General features: G+C 56.4%; 2 protein-coding genes across 6 annotated transcripts in view; one reads left to right on the top strand and one right to left on the bottom strand.

The window, feature by feature from the left end:
* SLC5A10 (solute carrier family 5 member 10) overlaps positions 1-17,659 on the top strand; it is a 69,945-nt gene that overhangs the window by 30,945 nt on the left and 21,341 nt on the right. The window lies entirely within an intron of this gene.
* Positions 1-17,659, bottom strand: part of FAM83G (family with sequence similarity 83 member G) — a 33,750-nt gene that overhangs the window by 11,959 nt on the left and 4,132 nt on the right. For all 3 annotated transcript variants that reach the window (XR_001710565.3, NM_001243845.3, XM_009432627.5), the window contains exon 3: positions 5,211-5,378. Coding sequence is in view for 2 of the 3 variants with exons in the window: in NM_001243845.3 (NP_001230774.2) it covers positions 5,211-5,378 (168 nt within the window). In the remaining variant the exon portion in view is untranslated. The remainder of the gene's footprint in view (positions 1-5,210; positions 5,379-17,659) is intronic.

Here is a 17,659-nt window from a genome sequence, read left to right on the forward strand (position 1 = left end):
GGGGACCAACACAGAGGACCACAAAACATCCAGGAGGGATGGACTGCCCAGGGAGGCCAGGACTGTCAGCCGTACTGGGTGGGTGGTTGGTGGGCTCAGGTAGGGGAAGTGACCTGCCCACTGTCTCCCAGTAGCCCTGGGCTGGGCCAGGACTGAGGACAGGGCTCTTTCATCACCCACCTCCTCAGGGCCCTGCTGGCCAAACACCGTCTCCTTTAATTTCACCCTCACACAACCCCGTGAGGCATCACTATGGCCATGGGGCACTCGAGGCCTAGAGAGGTGGAACCACACGCCCAGGTCCCACAGCAGGTCAACAGCCAGTGAGCCATGTAGGCAGCACCAGGACAGCCTGTGCTGGCAGGTTAGCTTTGGTTTTGGTTTTATAATGGAAGCCAGTGATTACTTCCCCTGCCCATAGTGGGATGGCCATTCCTAGGTTTATTGATAGTTGAGTAGTTAGTGTGAATGAGTAGAGGCCCGGTAGAGCAGTGGGGAGGCCCAGAGATGCATCCTTGACCAGGTCTGAGCTGGGAACAGTGAGGCCAGGCCTAGTGTGAGGAATGCAAGGAACAGAGCCCAACATAGCAGTAGGAGCCTGGCTGCCTGAGGTGCAGGCCTCCAGCAGCCTCTACTCTCCTCTACAGGGCCTGTCTCGCTCTCTGTGGAGGGTGGAGAGGGGTGGTCAACACTCACCCTGGACTTCTCCAGGCTGTTGTGAAGTTGGGGTGGTGGGCCCTTTGTGAACCATATTTGGCCCAAAGTATGTGACAGCATGTAGGGGCAGGGCCAGCCTAGCTCCAAGGCCCTGGTCTGAGGGGCTCCTCTCTCCCCTAGGCCAAGGCTGCTCAGCCTCTGCACAACTGATACATGTCCCCTTTTGTGTGGGACCTGTCCCCGGCAGTGTAGGATGTTTAACAACATCCTTGGCCACTCAATGCTGGTAGTACCCCCAAGGTGGACAGTTAACAATGCCAAATGTCCCTCAGCAGAGTGAATCCCCCCCATTTGAGAACCCCTGCCTTGGCCGGGCGCGGTGGCTCACGCCTGTAATCCCAGCACTTTGGGAGGCCGAGGCGGGCGGATCACGAGGTCAGCAGATCGAGACCATCCTGGCTAACACGGTGAAACCCCATCTCTACTAAAAATACAAAAAATTAGCCAGGCGTGGTGGCGGGCACCTGTAGTCCCAGCTACTGGGGAGGCTGAAGCAGGATAATGGCACGAATCCGGGAGGCAGAGCTTGCAGTTCATGCCACTGCACTCCAGCCTGGGCGACAGAGCAAGACTCCCTCTCAAAAAAAAGAAAAAAAAAAAGAGAACCCTGCCTTATACCCTGAATCCATCACAGACCCAGGCCCAGGTAGAGACAGCAAGCAACACCCAGGCATCCCCGGGGAACGGGGGAACCTGGGCAGCGGAAGGGCTGGGTCGTGCCTGTCCAGCGTGAGGCCTGAGCGGCAGCGATCCTCACTTCCTCACCGTGTGCCTTCCCATGGCCATCCCAGCTGATGCTTCTTTGTTCATCAGAAATGGGAAACGGGTCTGGCCTTTGCCCAGGGGCTGCTGGTATTTCCAGTTTGGCTGCACGAAGTCAACTGGCTTTTCAGATGGCCCAGGCATCTCATGGCTCTTGTCTGTCCTAAGCTGGAAGCCTCAGGCCCAGCCTGTCTCTGGTTGGCCTGGGAGCATCCCTCCACACCCAGTATCACCCCCAAAAGCAGCCAAGTCATGCGGCCTGGCCCTGTGACCCTAGAGGGTGTCAGTGAGAGTTCTGGCCCTCTTCCCAAGGCCTGCTCCCTATTTGTCATTTGGGGTGGTCATTCCCATACTCCCACGTGGAGGGCCACTGGGGCCGGCCAGGGCGACCGGCTGAGGTGCTTAGGAATGGCTGGGAGCCCCACATTTGGGGAGACACTGGTGCACGCTGCTCCCACCTCACCTGGGGACCAGGAGTGGGCTTGGCCCAAGCAACAGGGCAGCGTTTCGAGAGTGTGTTGGTGTGGGCTCCAAGCTTAGGAGGAAGGAGCCGAGTGAGGGTGAACCACGGCCAGACCCTGGCGCAGAGGGAAAGAAAGCCGCTCAGCACTCAGACCAGAGCTGCGTCTCATGGCGGGGCTGTGCCTGTCCACAGCCAAAGCCAGGATGGGAAGGGAGCTCGTGACCGAAGGCCCACCGCACAAACGGCCTCCTTCACTCTTCACAGCACCCCTGACAGATAAATGACCATGTCCCCATTTTGTAGACAAGACAATGGAGGCCTAGAAAGATTCAGTGACTCTGCCCAAGGTTACCATGCAGGTGGCACAGCTGGGGCTCAGGACTGGCTCCTGGTATCACCCCCAAACTGGCACCTGACACCCCAAGGTCAAAAGGATGATCCTACCAGAAAACCTGTACCCTGGGCCCAAAGGAGCTGGGGCAGGTTGGTGCAGAGCTGGGCAGGGGTGGCGGTGGCTGAGGGCAGGCCCAGGGATTATCGGCAAAGGAAGTGCTCCCGGGACAGGTCTGGGCCCAGCTAGCTCAAGGTGAGGGAGGTAGGCAGGGAAGGCAGGCCCTCGACAGGGGGTGACACTTGGCTGGGGCTGGGCTCTCAGGGCCTCTGGCCACCCGCCCAGGGCTGTAGAAGGGCAAGCTCAGAGGCGAGAATGAGGAAGCCAGGTCACACTTTCCCATGGAGGCGTCTAGCTCCTGGATATGTCACCCTACAGACTCTGCCACCTTCCCTGGGGAAGCGAGGCGGCTGAGCAGGGCAGGCGGGGCCAGGGACCTGCAGTGCCAGCTGCCTTCCAGCTGGTCACAGCCAGTGGAAGGGCTGGGGGTGGAACAGGGCAGGCCTCATACCCAAGCCCCTGCCCCACCCAGCCCAGGGCCTGGGATTTAGAATGTGTGGTTCTTGCCAGTAGCTGTATAACTTTCCTCAGCACACACAGCACTTTACAACCACCGTCTCCTTTAATTTCACCTTCACACAACCCCGTGAGGCATCACTATGGCCATGGGGCACTCGAGGCCCAGAGAGGTGGAACCACACACCCAGGACCCACAGCAGGTCAGCGGCCAGTGAGCCGTGTGGGCAGCACCAGGGCAGCCTGTGCTGGCAGGTTGGCTTTGGTTTTGGTTTTATAATGGAAGCCAGTGACTACTTCCCCTGCCCATAGTGGGATGGCCATTCCTAGGTTTATTGATAGTTGAGTAGTTGGTGTGAATGAGTAGGGTGGGAGTGCTAGAAGATTGGTTGAGCCAATAAAAAGGATAAGAGAAATTAATATAAGGGATCAAGTTCATCCTTTGATGCTCTGTGTTATTATTTGTAGTTGTTTATTATTTGCTGCTTGAGTACCAGGGATCTGCAGCCTCCTTGTCAGAGCTGATTTGTCACTATTGGCTTTTAGGCGCCACCCCTAAATTGGTCGGAATTGCTTTGGGCAAGGCATGGCCTCCCTCGGATCTCCGTTTCTCCATCTGTCTTGTGGGAGCCTCATCTGAATGACCTCAAGCCCCCTTCAGGCCCAGGCACTCCAGGCCCCCCATCTGCCCCATTGCCTCCGGCTTCCTGGAAACTCAGAACTCTGCAAGCAGCGGAGCAGCCAGGGCTTCTTTGCTGAGAAGGGGCCTGGGTGGAAGGCGAGGCCTCTGGAGTGGCTGGCCCCAGGTTAGGGTCCCTGCTCCAAACCAACAGGCTTGCTCCCTGCTTGCGTCTGCACGCTGGGGGAAGTGCAAAGCACTCGCTGGGCCTGGGGCAGGGGTACGGTGCTGGTGGGGCCCCACTGGGGTCTCTTCCTGGGCATCGGGCAGGGCCAGGCCTTCTGCAGTCAGGTTTCCAAAGTGGCCTTTCCACACTGGCTCTCTCAGGCATGAGCTATCTGCCACTGGAATCGATTCCCAGCACTAATTACGCGGCGGGGAGTGAGGTGGGTGTGGGGCTTGGGGCCAACCCACCAGGGAGACCATATTAAAAATGTCCCAAGAGCTAGAGACTCACCACGGAGTGCTCACAACCACTTGAAAGGACTCAACCGGAGGCGTTGGGGTCGGAGGGGGTGGGCACGCTTGACAAATGCTGACAAATTACAGGCGTGGAGCCCGGCCCCTTGTTAACCAGACTGGCGGTGCCTCTTCTCCTAGGACCACAAGCCTGAAACCTGCAGAATTTTGACCTGTCAGACACTGGTGCTGAGCCCAAGGGTCTGGAGCAGGCCTCTACCCCACTATCTTTAACTTGCTAGCAGTGACATGGGGTATGTGGCTCCATTCCCTCATCTGCAAAATGGGAACAACTCCCTATCCCACTAGGCTGTTGTGAGGATTAAATTAACCAATGCAAAGTGCCTGTGACAGGGCCTGGCGCACGGCCAATGCAAGAGAACTATTCGCCGTCATCACGCACGCTCATCTGCTCTCAGGGAAACGCTCTGCACGCAGCAGGTGCCAAGCGATGCCTGGCAGAAGGAGGGCTCCAGACACCAAATGCCAGGGTGTCTGGGCAGAAGAGCGTTGGACCAATGAGATCCTGTAGTCCAGAGAAGGGAGGTGACATGCCCAAGGACACACAGCAAAACAGTGCTGAGAACCACAGCCCACCCTGACCCCATCGGCAGCCTTCTCTGATCCACTTCTGTTCCATGGTTTCCCCCACCCCAAAGGTTCTTTCTCCTCTGCTCTTGTGCCTCAAATTCACTTCAACTGTGCAGCCATCGCAGAAGCCTTCCCTGGCCCCAGCCTGAGGGAGCTTCCTCTGTCTGAGCCAGAATCTAAAACCAGTAAATGGACATTCTAAGGAGACAGATTTGGGCTTAACTCAAGAAAGGACTTCCTGGGAGTTGAAGCTCTCCAGAAAGGCCACAAGCTACCTGAGGAGGCAGTGAGCACACTATCACCAGAGGTATGCAAGCAAACAGATAACCGATGTGGCATGGGCTGCTCTGAAATAACATGATGCAGCACTTGGCATGAGCTCCAGCACCTGGTCAGCAAGCACCTAATCAGTGTTTATTTTATCTCTGCCACGTTGGAGGTAGTGAGTATCCTGTCCCTCAGGGAATTCAAGCAGTGGCTATGTGACTGCTTGGCAGGAGGCTCTAGGATTACTGGACTCTGAGTGCCTGGCACAGGACTCCGTCCAGAGCACGCAGGTACTCGAAGTGTTTGTTGACAGACTGAATGACCCCTGCCCTCCAGCCAGCCAGGCAAGTGAGGAGCCTGCTCACCTTGAGGTGCCCCAGGTGCATGCGGGCCCGCTCACACATGTGCAGGAAGTACTTGACGTTACTCTCATCCACGATGATGTACACGGCCACTTTCCTCTTGAAGCCGGCGTCCAGCAGGTCCTTGAAGATGTCCACGTCGGTGAACATGTCCATGACCACAGCTATCACCTGGGAGCAAGAAGAGAGACTAGGGCCTGTCAGACAGCGCAGCAGTGGGGACAGGGTGCCCTGGCAGAACGCACAGCCCTCCCATGCCACCAGCCTCTCACAGGTGCCCACTCTGGCCCTAGTCCTGGAGCCTCAGGCCCGGGACCAGGAAGTGAGGGGCCAGGGGCCTCTCTTGCCCTGAAGTTCTAGTTGCAGTCCCAGCTCTGGGCTCAGCCCAGGGGCCCTGTGTTGGTGCATTCCCAGGCCAGGGCCGGCTACGCTCTGCCCTCCTTGTAACACCTGGGAATGCTGAGATGAACATGATGTGTCAATGACCGGAAGGGCAGCAGCTGGTGTGGCGGCTCGCTGGGGCATCCCCTACATTCCTGGGCTGGTGTGGACTTTGGCCAGTGTCTAAACCCAGATCTCTTCCTGTCAGCTGACAACATCTGTCCCCATAGCAGGTGACCTCCTGCTGGACCTGGCTCAGGGTCGGGCCCCAGTGGTCAGGGCCTTCCCCCAGCCCAGCCAAGCACCACCAACAGGGCAGGGGGCCTGGGTGAGTGAAGGTGCAAGGTGGAACATGCAGAAGGACAGGATGAGGTGGTATGGGCCCAGCCCCAGTGGGGCTCAGTGACTGTCAGCCTTCTCTCACACCTAGTCCCCTCCCTGTCCCTTGGCAGCAAGGGGAGGGAGTCAGGACAGGGCCTGTGCCTGGGCACAGCCGCCTACACTGCTGATGCAGACACATGTCCCAATTTCGGGCAGCCCCACCCCTCCCACCCTCCGAGCCTGGCACCACCATCCCTGTCCCAGGTCTGACGACCACCTGGAGAAGAGGCCAGGGACCTGCCCTAGGCCACACAGCAAGCTGGGGACAGAGTCAGGCTACAGACTACCCTGACTTGCCAGAGAGCACCCCAGCCTTGCTGGGATGCGGAGATTCAGGGTGATGGAGGCAGCCTGGAGCCTGCTGGGGATGTGTCTGCACGCCCCAAAGTGAGCTCACCAGGCTGGCCCCTGCAGGCCCATCTGGGCTCCTCCTGGGCCTCAGGCCCCTGCTGACACCCATCGTTCACCTGGCACCAAAGCCCAAACTCCAGCAGAGGGGAGGGCTCCATACCTGCCCTGCCTCAAACTCACTGTGTGACCCTGAGCAAAACACCTGGCTTCTCTGGACCCAGTTTTCTCATCAGTATAGCATGCTCCATCTCTCAGGAGAATAGAGCACACCTGAATACCGCAGCACCTGCAAAGAGCCCGACCAGGGGCTGGGGCAGGGGCTCGGTGATGCCCGTTTGCTGCCTTTCTCCCACAGTCACCCCGCACGTTCCCATTTACAGGGGGTCTTGTCAGCCTGACTCCTGCAGCCTCTCACAGGCACCATGGTGGTGACAGCCCAGCATGCAGCCAGGTAAACTGAGGCTCAATGAGGTTGTAAGGCTTGTTGGATGTTGCAAAGCAAGTTGGGCCAGGGCCTGGACCTACCTCCGAGTCAGGTCAGGGTTGGTCTCCAGTCCCTTCTCTTGGACGTTTAGTCTCGGAGAGCCTGGGAGACGGTGGTCCCCCCAGAGCGGACAGCGGAGGTGTGGGACCAGCTGGGACTCCCAGAACTCCAAGGCCTAGGGTTCTCTCTGTTCTCTGGGGAGATGACTGCTCCCTATCTCTGTTTCTGAAGGGCTGTTTTGGGGCAGAGGGAGTAGCTGGTTGATGCAGGGTCTACGACTCGCAGGGGAGGCAGATGTTGGCACCAGATGGGGAAGCACTTGCTGCCCCCAGGGCTGCCCAAGGTTAAACAGGGATCTTAAGAGGGAGCTCATTCCCTGACCTAGGAGATGTTCAAGGAAGGCCAGAGACTGCTTGGAGCGGGGGTAGATGATAGGGCAGAGAAGACACAATGCAGGCAGGTCACCATGACCCTGGATGCAGTGGTGATGAGACACTGGGCAGGGGTGTGTGGTGGTAGCAGGGTCCTCCCTGCCTGGGATCTCCCAGACCCAAAGCCTCTCCAGCCCCGGAATCTCCTTAGTTAAGCCACTTCTGAGCAGGCAAACAGCCTCACATGCCACCCTGGAAAGGAGCCTAATGAGGGCGCAGTAGGCATGCTTCTCCCTGGAGGGCACCAGGCCCTGCCTACCGTGGCAGATGGGGACTTGCCCTGGGCTTGGGCTGGGGGACGTGCCCCAGCAGGACCCGCACCATGTGCGCCACTCCCCACATTGCCCTCAGCCAGGCAGGGTGCCTGATCCAGGGACCATCTGCTGTCAGGTTGGATATGTTGGAGCCTGCACTCCAAAATGGATCCCCCCACAGTCCTGGCTCTCCCCAGGCATTGGGTTCAGTGCCTAGGGTGATCAGAGATGGGTTTGTAACAGGCATGAGCTTATGCTGGGGATGGGGAGGGGGAGCCTGGTGCTCCCCAGGCAACCCCCAACAGCCTGGCCTGTCCATGGAGCCACAAAGGTTTCTTGGGGTCCCTTGAGTCCTGTCATGCCCTTTCCCATTTTATAGACAGGAAAGCTGGGATCACAGTCCATGACTGAGGCTAGAACCCAGGGCCCTGTCCCACCCAGAGCACCTTCTGCACAAGAGACTGGGCATCAGTCCTGGGCCCTTGAGCTGCTTGATGGTTTATAAGGAGCCTTTACAGCTGTTACCTTGTTCAGGCCTCACAAGCACACTGGGAGGCAGTGGTTCTTTTTCCCATTTTGCAGATAAAGAAACTGAAGCACAGAGGCATTCGCTACCTTGCCTAATTCTGTTGGGAGGCCCAGCTCACTCGTGACACCGTGAGCTCAGCAAGAGCAGAGCCCTTGTCTGAGCCCAGGACGGGGCCTGGTTTAAGGAAGGTCCTGGGGAGCTTTTATCAACTGAGAACAAGACCAACTGGCTTGGTCTGGGAATGACTGCAGGAATCAGGGCATCTGGGACCACAGCCCCTCCTGGGCCCTTGGTTTCCCCATCTGTCAAATGGGGGTGTGGGCCTGGCTTGCCCCTGTGGTTCTATCCAGTTCACACATTGGCAGAGCTGGCCCAAGTCAAGAAAAGCACCAGATGCTTCGCGCAGCCCCAAGCCCACACGTCCTCTCAGAGGTCCTGGGCAGGGCAAGGGCTGTGGAAATGAGAGGGGAGGCTGACTCCAAAGACCAGCTCTACCTGCTGTTATGTCAGGGGCCATACTGGGCAGGAGGCGGGTGGCCTGGGTCCCATCACTGAGCTTGTTCCGCTCCTGAGGCAGGAACCAGCCATGTCCATGTGAGCAGCTGGCACAGGGGCAGGCATGGCAGGCGGGCACGTGTGTGTCCTGCACCCCAGGTACCGTTGTCAAAGCCGACGGGCAGCTCCCAGCCCAGCAGCCTGGAATCTGCGCAGGCCACACAGCCCAGCTCCCAAGTGAAGGAGGGAGCCCAGTGGTCCCTGTGCATCTTACTGATGGACAGGCCTCTGCTGGGCGGCCTTGAGGCCTCGAAGATGCAGCTGCAGAACCCAGGAGGCCCAATGCCCAAGACAACCATCTGACTCCTGCCAGGGTGTGGGAGGATGGCCCAAGATGGCAGGGTGTGGGAGGATGGCCATGCCTGGGGGGCAGAGGCAGGCAGGCTGCACTGGAGGGGAACACCAGCAGGGATGTGGGCACTGCTCCAGTGAGCCAACAGCGAGCCTGCGCCTGCCCCAGCTCAGGCCTCTCCCTGGGGGCTCCTGGTGCCCAAACACCTCCTGCATGTCTGTCCAGGGGTGTCCATATGCACAAGCCCTCCAGCGCCCCGCCCAATGAGCACCTCCTCCCATGCTGTACCCTCCCTGCCCAGTGGATCCGCCGGCCTTCTCCACCCTGCCTTCTGCCTGTGTCTCGAATCCCCCACCTCCCTCTGTGTCCTTGGGACAGGGGGACATCAGCCTCCATGTGAGAGATGCAGAAACTGCAGCTGGGAGAGGGGAGGGCACTGGTCCAAGGTGGTGCTGCATGGGGATCCCCAGTGCCCTGCCAGGAGCACCTCCAACACCTGGGCAGTGACTGGAGCAGCTTGAGCTGGGATGCAGGGGTGACAGCATCTCACACAAAGGAGAACCCCACCTGTGGCCACTGCCCCCCAGCAGACACGGCCTGAAGCCACGTAACACTGGCTGCTGGCGTTGGGGGTGGGACAGGGCTTTAGGTCACAGAGGCAGGGAGCACAGGCGTGGGCCTCCTCAATCTCCCTCAGCCCCAGCCAGAGCCCCCTGAGCAAGGGTGGAGCAGGCGGAGTCGGTCCAGCACCAGGGCCCAAGCTCTAGGCTGGGCTTTGGGTGAGCCACACCTGCGTTCCAGGTCTCAGTTTCTTCACCTGTCGAAGGAGAAGGTGGACAAGATGTCCAAGCCCCTTCGTCTCTGATGTCCCTGCCGAGGGACCCCAACTCCTGTTCCCTGCCTGGTGCCCGGCAGGGCCTGTCTGGGCGGCTAACACATCTCATTGCGCCCACAGGTCTGGGAGAGGAAGTGCTGGTGGCCGCCCTCTCCCTGCCTCCCCACACAGCTCCTGCCTCACAGGTGCCAACAACAGCCTGTGGCTCCTGACACCCACAACAGCTGTTTCCTAGCCTTCCTGTGACCACAGAACCACTCTTGAAGCAGAAGTGCCCTCGCAGGGCGAGTAGGTAGAACAGGTCTCCACAGAGGTGCCTGGGGAGGAGGGGTGGGGCAAGACGGGCTGGCCTGGTTCCGAGCATGGTGGGAAACCACGGGTGCACAGGCCCAGCCTCTGCAGCAGCACCTCTTCAGGGGGGCCCTAACCAACGCATCCTGACCCCTCTCCCCGACGCGTCCTGCCTCAAGCCACTGTGTCTCCTACATGTTGTTCTCCTTGCCACCTGCCCATTTTGCATCTGCTCGGACAACTACCTTTTTTCAAATCCCAACTCCAGTGCAGCCCCAGCCTTCCCTGTCGTCACTCTGGCCTGTCTGGGTTAAGCGTGTATCACTTGCGTATTTCTTCTCAGGCACAGCAATGGAGTCTCCCAAGGACTGAGTCGCAAGACTCGGGCAAGAGGGGACAGTTTCCAACCTGCACGTGACAAGCCTTACACTCACCTCACCCTCCTAGGCCTCAGAGATCCCTAGAGGCGGCTCAGAGAGAGGAGAGAGGCGGCCATATTCTCTCTCCTCACTATGCTCCAGGCAGGTGGAGGACAGATACCTTCAAGCCTGCCCCAGAACCTGGAGCCCTGAAGCAGCCACAGACACTGCACACACTGCAGACAAGTCCCTAGGCCTCTCTGGGCCTCATTTTCCCACCTGAGAAGTGCAGGGGGTGGAGACAGTCTCTCATCTTGGGGTTCATTATTCTCCAGGTCTGATGGCAGATGCCCAGACAGTGGCAGTGTGGGCTCTGCACCCGCTGGCTCCGATCTCAGCTCCTCCTGGGAAGCTGCATGACCTTGGGCAAGTACCTTCATTTCCTCATGGGGATAATAACAATCCCCACCCACAAGGTTGTTGGAAATTAAAATGAATTCATGCAGGTGAAGCCCTAGCAGGGGATCCACAAACGGCAGCTGCACGGACCCTCCTCGTCTTCCCACCAACCCAAGTCCCATCCCACCAGACCCACAGCTCCCTCTGGGGTGAACAGGCCAGGAGCGTCTCACTACCCTCCGGGCCAGCTGGAAGGCTGTAAGTGACGCATCAGGGCTGCTCACAGGAATGCTGCAGACTGTCTTAAAGGTTGAGGCAGTGGCCATCATGACCTTGGATTCAACTTCCACTTACAGCCATGATGGAATAACAGAGACGGAATTCACCCACTGCCTTAGCAATAAAAAACCCGGATAAAATCTATGAAGCCATGGACAACAGGCTTCAATCAGCACAGCGATTCCTGAGAGAAGAGGAACAAACCAGCTGAGCCCTAGGATCACCCCACTACTTCCAGGCTGCAGCACAGGGAGGGGCGCCCCCGTGGAGTCTTGTGGTCTCCCTGAGTTGAGGAGACAGGGTTCACTCTGAGTGTAGCAGCTAGGATTTGCAGGACGGAGTGCCGCAGGGGAGAGAGCTGCACAGAGTGAACTCCAGAGACCTGCAGAGGGTCCCCTGGAGTCTTCAGCTGATAGCCGAGCAGCACATGAACGTGAGGAAACTACTGAGGCTGAGCAGGGAACCACTGGAAAGGGGAGGCTGAGCAGAGAACCACCGGAAAGGGGTGGCTGGAACAATTGCTGGTGCTCACGCAGGACCGGGAATAGTGTATGTGCCCCCAGCCAGAACAGAAACCCCTCCTAACACACAGGTCCTGCAGGGGGGGTCCTCAGAAGGATACTGCCTCAGCAGTTGACAAATAAGTCCTAGACCAGGCATAAGCAAACTTCCTGAAGAACCAGAGTGTAGACATGTGAGGCTTTAAGGGCCATATGTTCTCTGTCACAACTACTCAAATCTGCTGGTGTAACACAAAAGCAGCCAAACAAAGTATATAAATAAATATCTATGTTCTATTGTTTATAAAAGCTGGCAACAGGCTTCCTTTGGCCTGGGGTCCATAATTTGCAACTCCTACCCTGGAGTGAAGTCTGCTCTGGTCCTGCCTAATAAAGCTTGACAGGAAGCCACAAAAGCATTAAATCGTTTCCAAGTAACCTAACTGCATCCCAGAACAAAGCTCCAAAATATTTAAAGGAGAAAACAAAACAAACAAAAACTACAAACTAAAATCCAACATGCCTGGTATCCAATTAAAAATTACCAGACACACAAAGAAACAAGAAAACATGATGCACGTGAGAAAAAAAATCCATCAAAATCAACCAAAAACCGACACAGATGTTAGAACTGGCAGATAAAGACATAAAAACAGTTATAACTGTGTTCCATGTGTTCAAAAAGTTAGGTAGAGATGTGGAAGCTTTTTTTTAGCCAACAAATCGAAATTCAAGAGGTGAAAATGCAACATTTAAGACGAAAAATATACTAGGTGGAATTAACAGATTAAACACTATAGAAGAGAAAATTAGTGAACTTGAAGACATATAAGTAGAAACTGTCCAAAATCACACACAGAAAGACTGAAAGAACATGAACACAGCATCAGCAAACTGTGGGTCAACTTCAAGCCATCCAATATATGTGTAATTGCAGTCTCAGAAGGTGGAAGGGTTGGGAGTGAGCGAGAGACCAAAAAAATAAATAAATAAGAAAAAAATGGCCAAAACACTTCTACCATTTGATTAAAGACTAAATCCAAGGCAAGGTGCAGTGGCTCATGCCTATAATCCCAGCACTTTGGGAGGCAGAGGCGGGTGGATCACTTGAGGTCAGAAGTTGGAGACCAGCCTGGCCAACATGGCAAAACCCTGTCTCTACTAAAAATACAAAAATTAGCAGGGCATAGTGGCATGTGCCTATAATCCCAGCTACTTGGGAGGCTGAGGCAGGAGAATTGCTTGAACCCAGGAGGTGGAGTTTGCAGTGAGCCAAGATTGCGCCACTGCACTCCAGCCTGGGCAACAGAGTAAGACTCTGTCTCAATTAAAAAAAAAGAAAAAAAGAGAAAAAGAAAAAAAGACTAAATCCACAGGTCTCAGAAGAGACACGAAAAAACTACAAATCATAAACAAATCACTTAAAGTCAGTAACAAAGAGAGCCTTAAAAACAACCAGAAGAGAAAAGACAACTGCATGTCAAGGAACAAAGTAAGTGGACTTCTCATCAGAATCACTGCAAGCCACAAGACAACAGGCAATATCTTTAAAGTACTAAATGGAAAAAAAAAAATCAACTTAGAATTTTATACCCAGCAAAAATACATTTCAAAACAAAAGGCAAACTAAAGACTTTTTCAAATATAAAAAAGCTGAGAGAATTCATTACCAGCAGACCCACACTCCCTCCTCCAGCTGCAACCCCCTCCTCCAGCAGCACGGTTGGGACAGACGTGGCTGCAGCACCTCAGTTTTTCTATCATGACATGGTCCCACTCCCCCTCCCCTCCTCCTCCCCTCCAGGGGGCTCGCAGAATTAGTGACATGCCATCTGAAGAGGCCCAAGAAGGTTCTCTGGGTTAGGAAGTTCTCCTAGGATCCCTGGGTGGTGCTCCCTGCCACCTCCTGGCAATCTCCAAACCAGTTTGCCCATATAATGTCTCTGAAAGTCTGTCACCGAGAGGACTAGTTTAGCTAACAGTCTCATCTTGCCTCCCAGGGTAAAGGGAGTCTGTGTACTTGGTAACAAATGCTGACCCCAGCCAGAGCAAGGATAATTAGGCCAACCAGCTGGCATGCATACAGGTGTCCCTTTTCTGGAGACAGGGAGGGGTGGTGATGGCCACTCCCATTTTCCAGAGGGGGTGTCACTGTCCCAGGGCCACCCTGTCAACTAGTGGCAGAGGTCTCCTGTTCCTAGGCTTTTCTCCTAATGGGGGACCCTGTGTCCATTCCAACCTCTGAACCCACCCACAGCCTCCCAGAGGCCACCTCAGCTCTTGAAAGAAATACCTGACCATCAGCACTGTCTGGAAGGTTAATGCCTGGGCCTCCCTGGCTCTGCCATGCCTTCCCTGGGTGGCCCATGGCGGGTCACTTCCCACTCTAAGCCTCAGTTTCTCTTCTTGGTAACATGGGGAGTGAAACTGGATGAACTCTGAGGTCCCATTCCCCTTGACATTCATCAGCTCTATGAACACCTTCCCCACCCTCTGACTATTAAGACTGAAGCCTCATTAAGGCCAATTAAAGGAAGATCAGGCCTTCTGAGCACCAAATGGCTGCAGTGGGTTGGGGTCAAGAAGCCCAGGCTAATCATGCCCAGAGCGCTCTGACCAGGAGGCTCAGCCTAGCCCAGTGGCATGAAGGCACTACCCTGAGTCTCCTACCTCCCCCAGACGGACATCAGCTTCCTGGTCATGGCTCAGGAATACTGCAGAGACAAGGGGCTGGCAGAGCTTGGGGAAAGGCCATGAGGTGACCAAGGCTGTTCCCTGTGGATGAGGCAAGAGGGCAAGATCCTTTCCCGCTGGCCGCAAGGAGCTTCAGAATCCTCAGAGCTTCCAGGCTTGCAGGCGCAGGATCCAGCCAACCAGACCATCCCATGTGGGCAGCAAATGGCACCAGCTGAGAATTTTCAAACAGGAAAATATCAAAACTATAGATTCAAAAGCCTTTAAAACCTCAGCTTCTCCAGGGTCCAAGAGCGACAGACATTGGGGCCATCAAGCATCCTAATGCCCCAGAAAGCCTGGCTTGGAAAGGACTTGCCCAAGGTCACAAAGCACACCAGGGCAGGGCTGAGGCTTCTAGGCCACCTGGTGCCCACATGCTCTCTGCTGCGTTCCAGTGAGCCCCTGCTTGAACTTCTCCCAGGACAGGGAGCTCACCACTTCCACCCCAGACTACTCACAGAGAGAAGCTCTCAGGACAGGAGTGAGGAGTGAAGGTGGAGGAGGCGAGAGGAGAGATCTGGCATCTACCGATGCCAGCTCCATGCCAGACACAGAGTGTTTTACACACCACACTTTTTCCCATTTAAATCTCACTATGACTTTATGAGGCAGGTGTTAGCTGTTAGCACTACCATGACACTGAGGAGGAAGGAACAAAAGGTCAGAGAGGCCAAGCAACTATCTCCAAGCAGCCACTAAAGATAACACCAGAGCTGGGGCTCATGCCTGGGTCCCAGTGATATGGAAGCCTGTCTTCCCACCACCCCACATGGCATTTAACCTGGCAAGGTACTCGAGCCCAGGGGTCATTCAGACCCTTAAAGGGGACTAGGACAGCCCAATCAGGCCAGGGCCTGCCAGGCTGGGGCCAACGTGGGCCAGGGCACAGGGTGGGACCCCATCTTCCTCCCCAGCTGCTCTCAAGGCAGAGGGTAGCTCAGTGCTTTTGGATGCTCCTGTCTATCACTGCATCAAGACAAGGCCTGATCCCCATTTTACAAGTGAAGAAACTGAGGCCGAGGGTCCTGCAGCATGCAAGTGGCTAAGTGGGACCAGCACTCTCTGCTGGCCCAGGGGCCAGGACCCTCAGCTGCAGGGAGACCCTCTCCAGCCAGGGAGACCCAATCCAGGTCCAGCCACACCTAAGACCCTTGGTGTAACCTTATGAAGGCCCCAGCCGACTCTGAGCCTCAGTTTCCCCAGCTGTGATATGAACATGACGGCAGGCCCTGGCTCTTGGGGTTGTGGGAAGGAGGCCAGCCCAGTGGCTGAGCAGCTGCCTGTCCCACTGGAGTGCCCAGACGGGCAGGCACTCTCTCCTTAGAGCTCCTTCCTCGAAGGGCTGCTCCCGGCTCTCCTCGAAACTCTTAATTAAGGGAAGGGAGCCTTTGGAGCACACAGGAGTTAACACCTGGGATTACTTTATCAGATGGTTCCCCACCCACTCTCTGACCTGTGGTGGGAGCCTGGGCCAGCTGTGCGCCCCACAAGGTGTCAACTGGGCCACCTGTGGCCTCTGGCAGTGTGGGGAGCTGTCCTGGCACTGCCCAGCTAAAGGATGCAATGAGTGGCCTTCCTCCTGGTCCCCAGGCCACAGAGCTCACCCTGTTCTTGTGAGTCCCCGTCCCAGCCCTCCTCCAGAGAGCCCAGTATTTAGCTGCCAAGGAGCCTCATGAAAACGCTTTTACTGCCAGGCACGGTGGCTCATGCCTGTAATCCCAGCACTTTGGGAGGCAGAGGCGGGTGGATCACAAGGTCAGGAGTTCGAGACCCACCTGACCAATACGGTGAAACCCCGTTTCTATTAAAAATACACAAATTAGCTGGGCCTGGTGGCGCACGCCTGTAATTCCAGCTACTCAGGAGGCTGAGGCAGGAGAATCGCTTGAACCCTGGAGGTGGAGGTTGCGGTGAGCAGAGATCGTGCCACTGCACTCCAGCCTGGGCGACAGAGCAAGACTTTGTCTCGAGAAGAAAAAAAAAAAAAAAAGAAAATGCTTTTACTGTCCTGAGTCAACAGGATCCAGCAGTGAGGCTCTGGTGCTCCCATGCAGGGGTAGGGCTCAGAAGGAACAGTGCCACTGCTTCTCCAGGGAATGGGAGGGTGCTCAGGGCCTGCAGACTGGGGGTCTCGGCCCAGTCCCTCCAGAATATCAGTTCTGTGACCTCAGGCAAGTTATTTGCCATCTCCGAGCCCCACCAAGCCTCAGTTTCCTCATCTGCACAATGGAGACAACACCTACTTTCCAGAGTTGTGGGGAGGATTACACAGCATGGTAAAGTGCCCGCTCAGCACCTGGCGCGGGGCTGGCATTTAGTAAGCACCTCATTAAGCTGCTTCTATTCTCTCAGAGCCAAGCTGTGGGCCAGGACTTCAGTGTGTGAAGGCGGGGGCCTGACAGAAAAAATGTGGGGTGAATCAGGCTTCGTGAAACCTGGGTTCGACTTTATTTCTCTGGGTCTGTTCCCAAGCCCTGGCCTGGCATGCAGAGATCAGTGTTCTGGCCCTGGCCACCGGCGCCTCACCTGCCCTCAGTTTCCTCAACTGTGAAATAGGGAAGGTGTGATCTGTCCCTGCCCTGGGGCCTCACCCTGGGGCTGGTGAGGGATCCTGCTAAGGCCCCCCTGCTGTGTCATGTTGAGGGGGGCTCAGCATCTGCTGGAGGAGCAACCAGCTAGAACATCTACATCCAGCTCTGGCTGAGGAAGCCCCAACCCAGCCCAGCCTCACGCCTTCTCAGGCTGCAGCCAAGTGAGGCCGGGGCTCGCCCCTCCCAGGCGTGATCTTACAAGCCCGTCCTCTGGTATGTAGTTGGAACCCCACAGCATGTTTTTTCCCAGATAAATCATGGCTCCTGGGGCTAGGGGAGGGGAAGGCAGTTGACCTTCCATCTTGGAGTAGGAGCCCACTAGGGCTGGAGGGAGGCTGGAGGGCACAAGCTGCTGAGAGTGAGACGCGGGACCCACCCGCCTCTTGTCCCAGGGGAGTCTAGGATCACAGGGCAGCAAGGTGTCAGGGCTGAAGGGGCCCCTAACAGTCTTCAATACCTGTTCCCATTTTACAGATGGGATGACCGGGGCTTGGAGAGGAGCTGGGGCTTGTTCCAGGTCCCACAGTCAGGCAGAGGCAGAGCACGGACTCTTGGCTCCTGGTCCTGCTGTCCACTAGTTCCATTCTAGTCATTTGGGAACGGGGGGACTGACAGCAGTCCTGACAGGAACACAGCCGCTCCCCTAAGTGCTGCGTCACTTCACTGCCCCAGGGTCTGCCTGTTGTGCTGACGACAGGTAAGGTGAGTGAGGAGGCGGAAGGCTGGGCTGTCCTGACTCAGCCCCAGCAGCCCCAGCCTGAAGCCCCCGGTGGGAAGGGGCCAGTGTGTGACAAGGCGGCCCAG

Source organism: Pan troglodytes, chromosome 19, assembly GCF_028858775.2.
Source record: "Pan troglodytes isolate AG18354 chromosome 19, NHGRI_mPanTro3-v2.0_pri, whole genome shotgun sequence".
Classification (NCBI taxonomy): Eukaryota; Metazoa; Chordata; class Mammalia; order Primates; family Hominidae; genus Pan; species Pan troglodytes.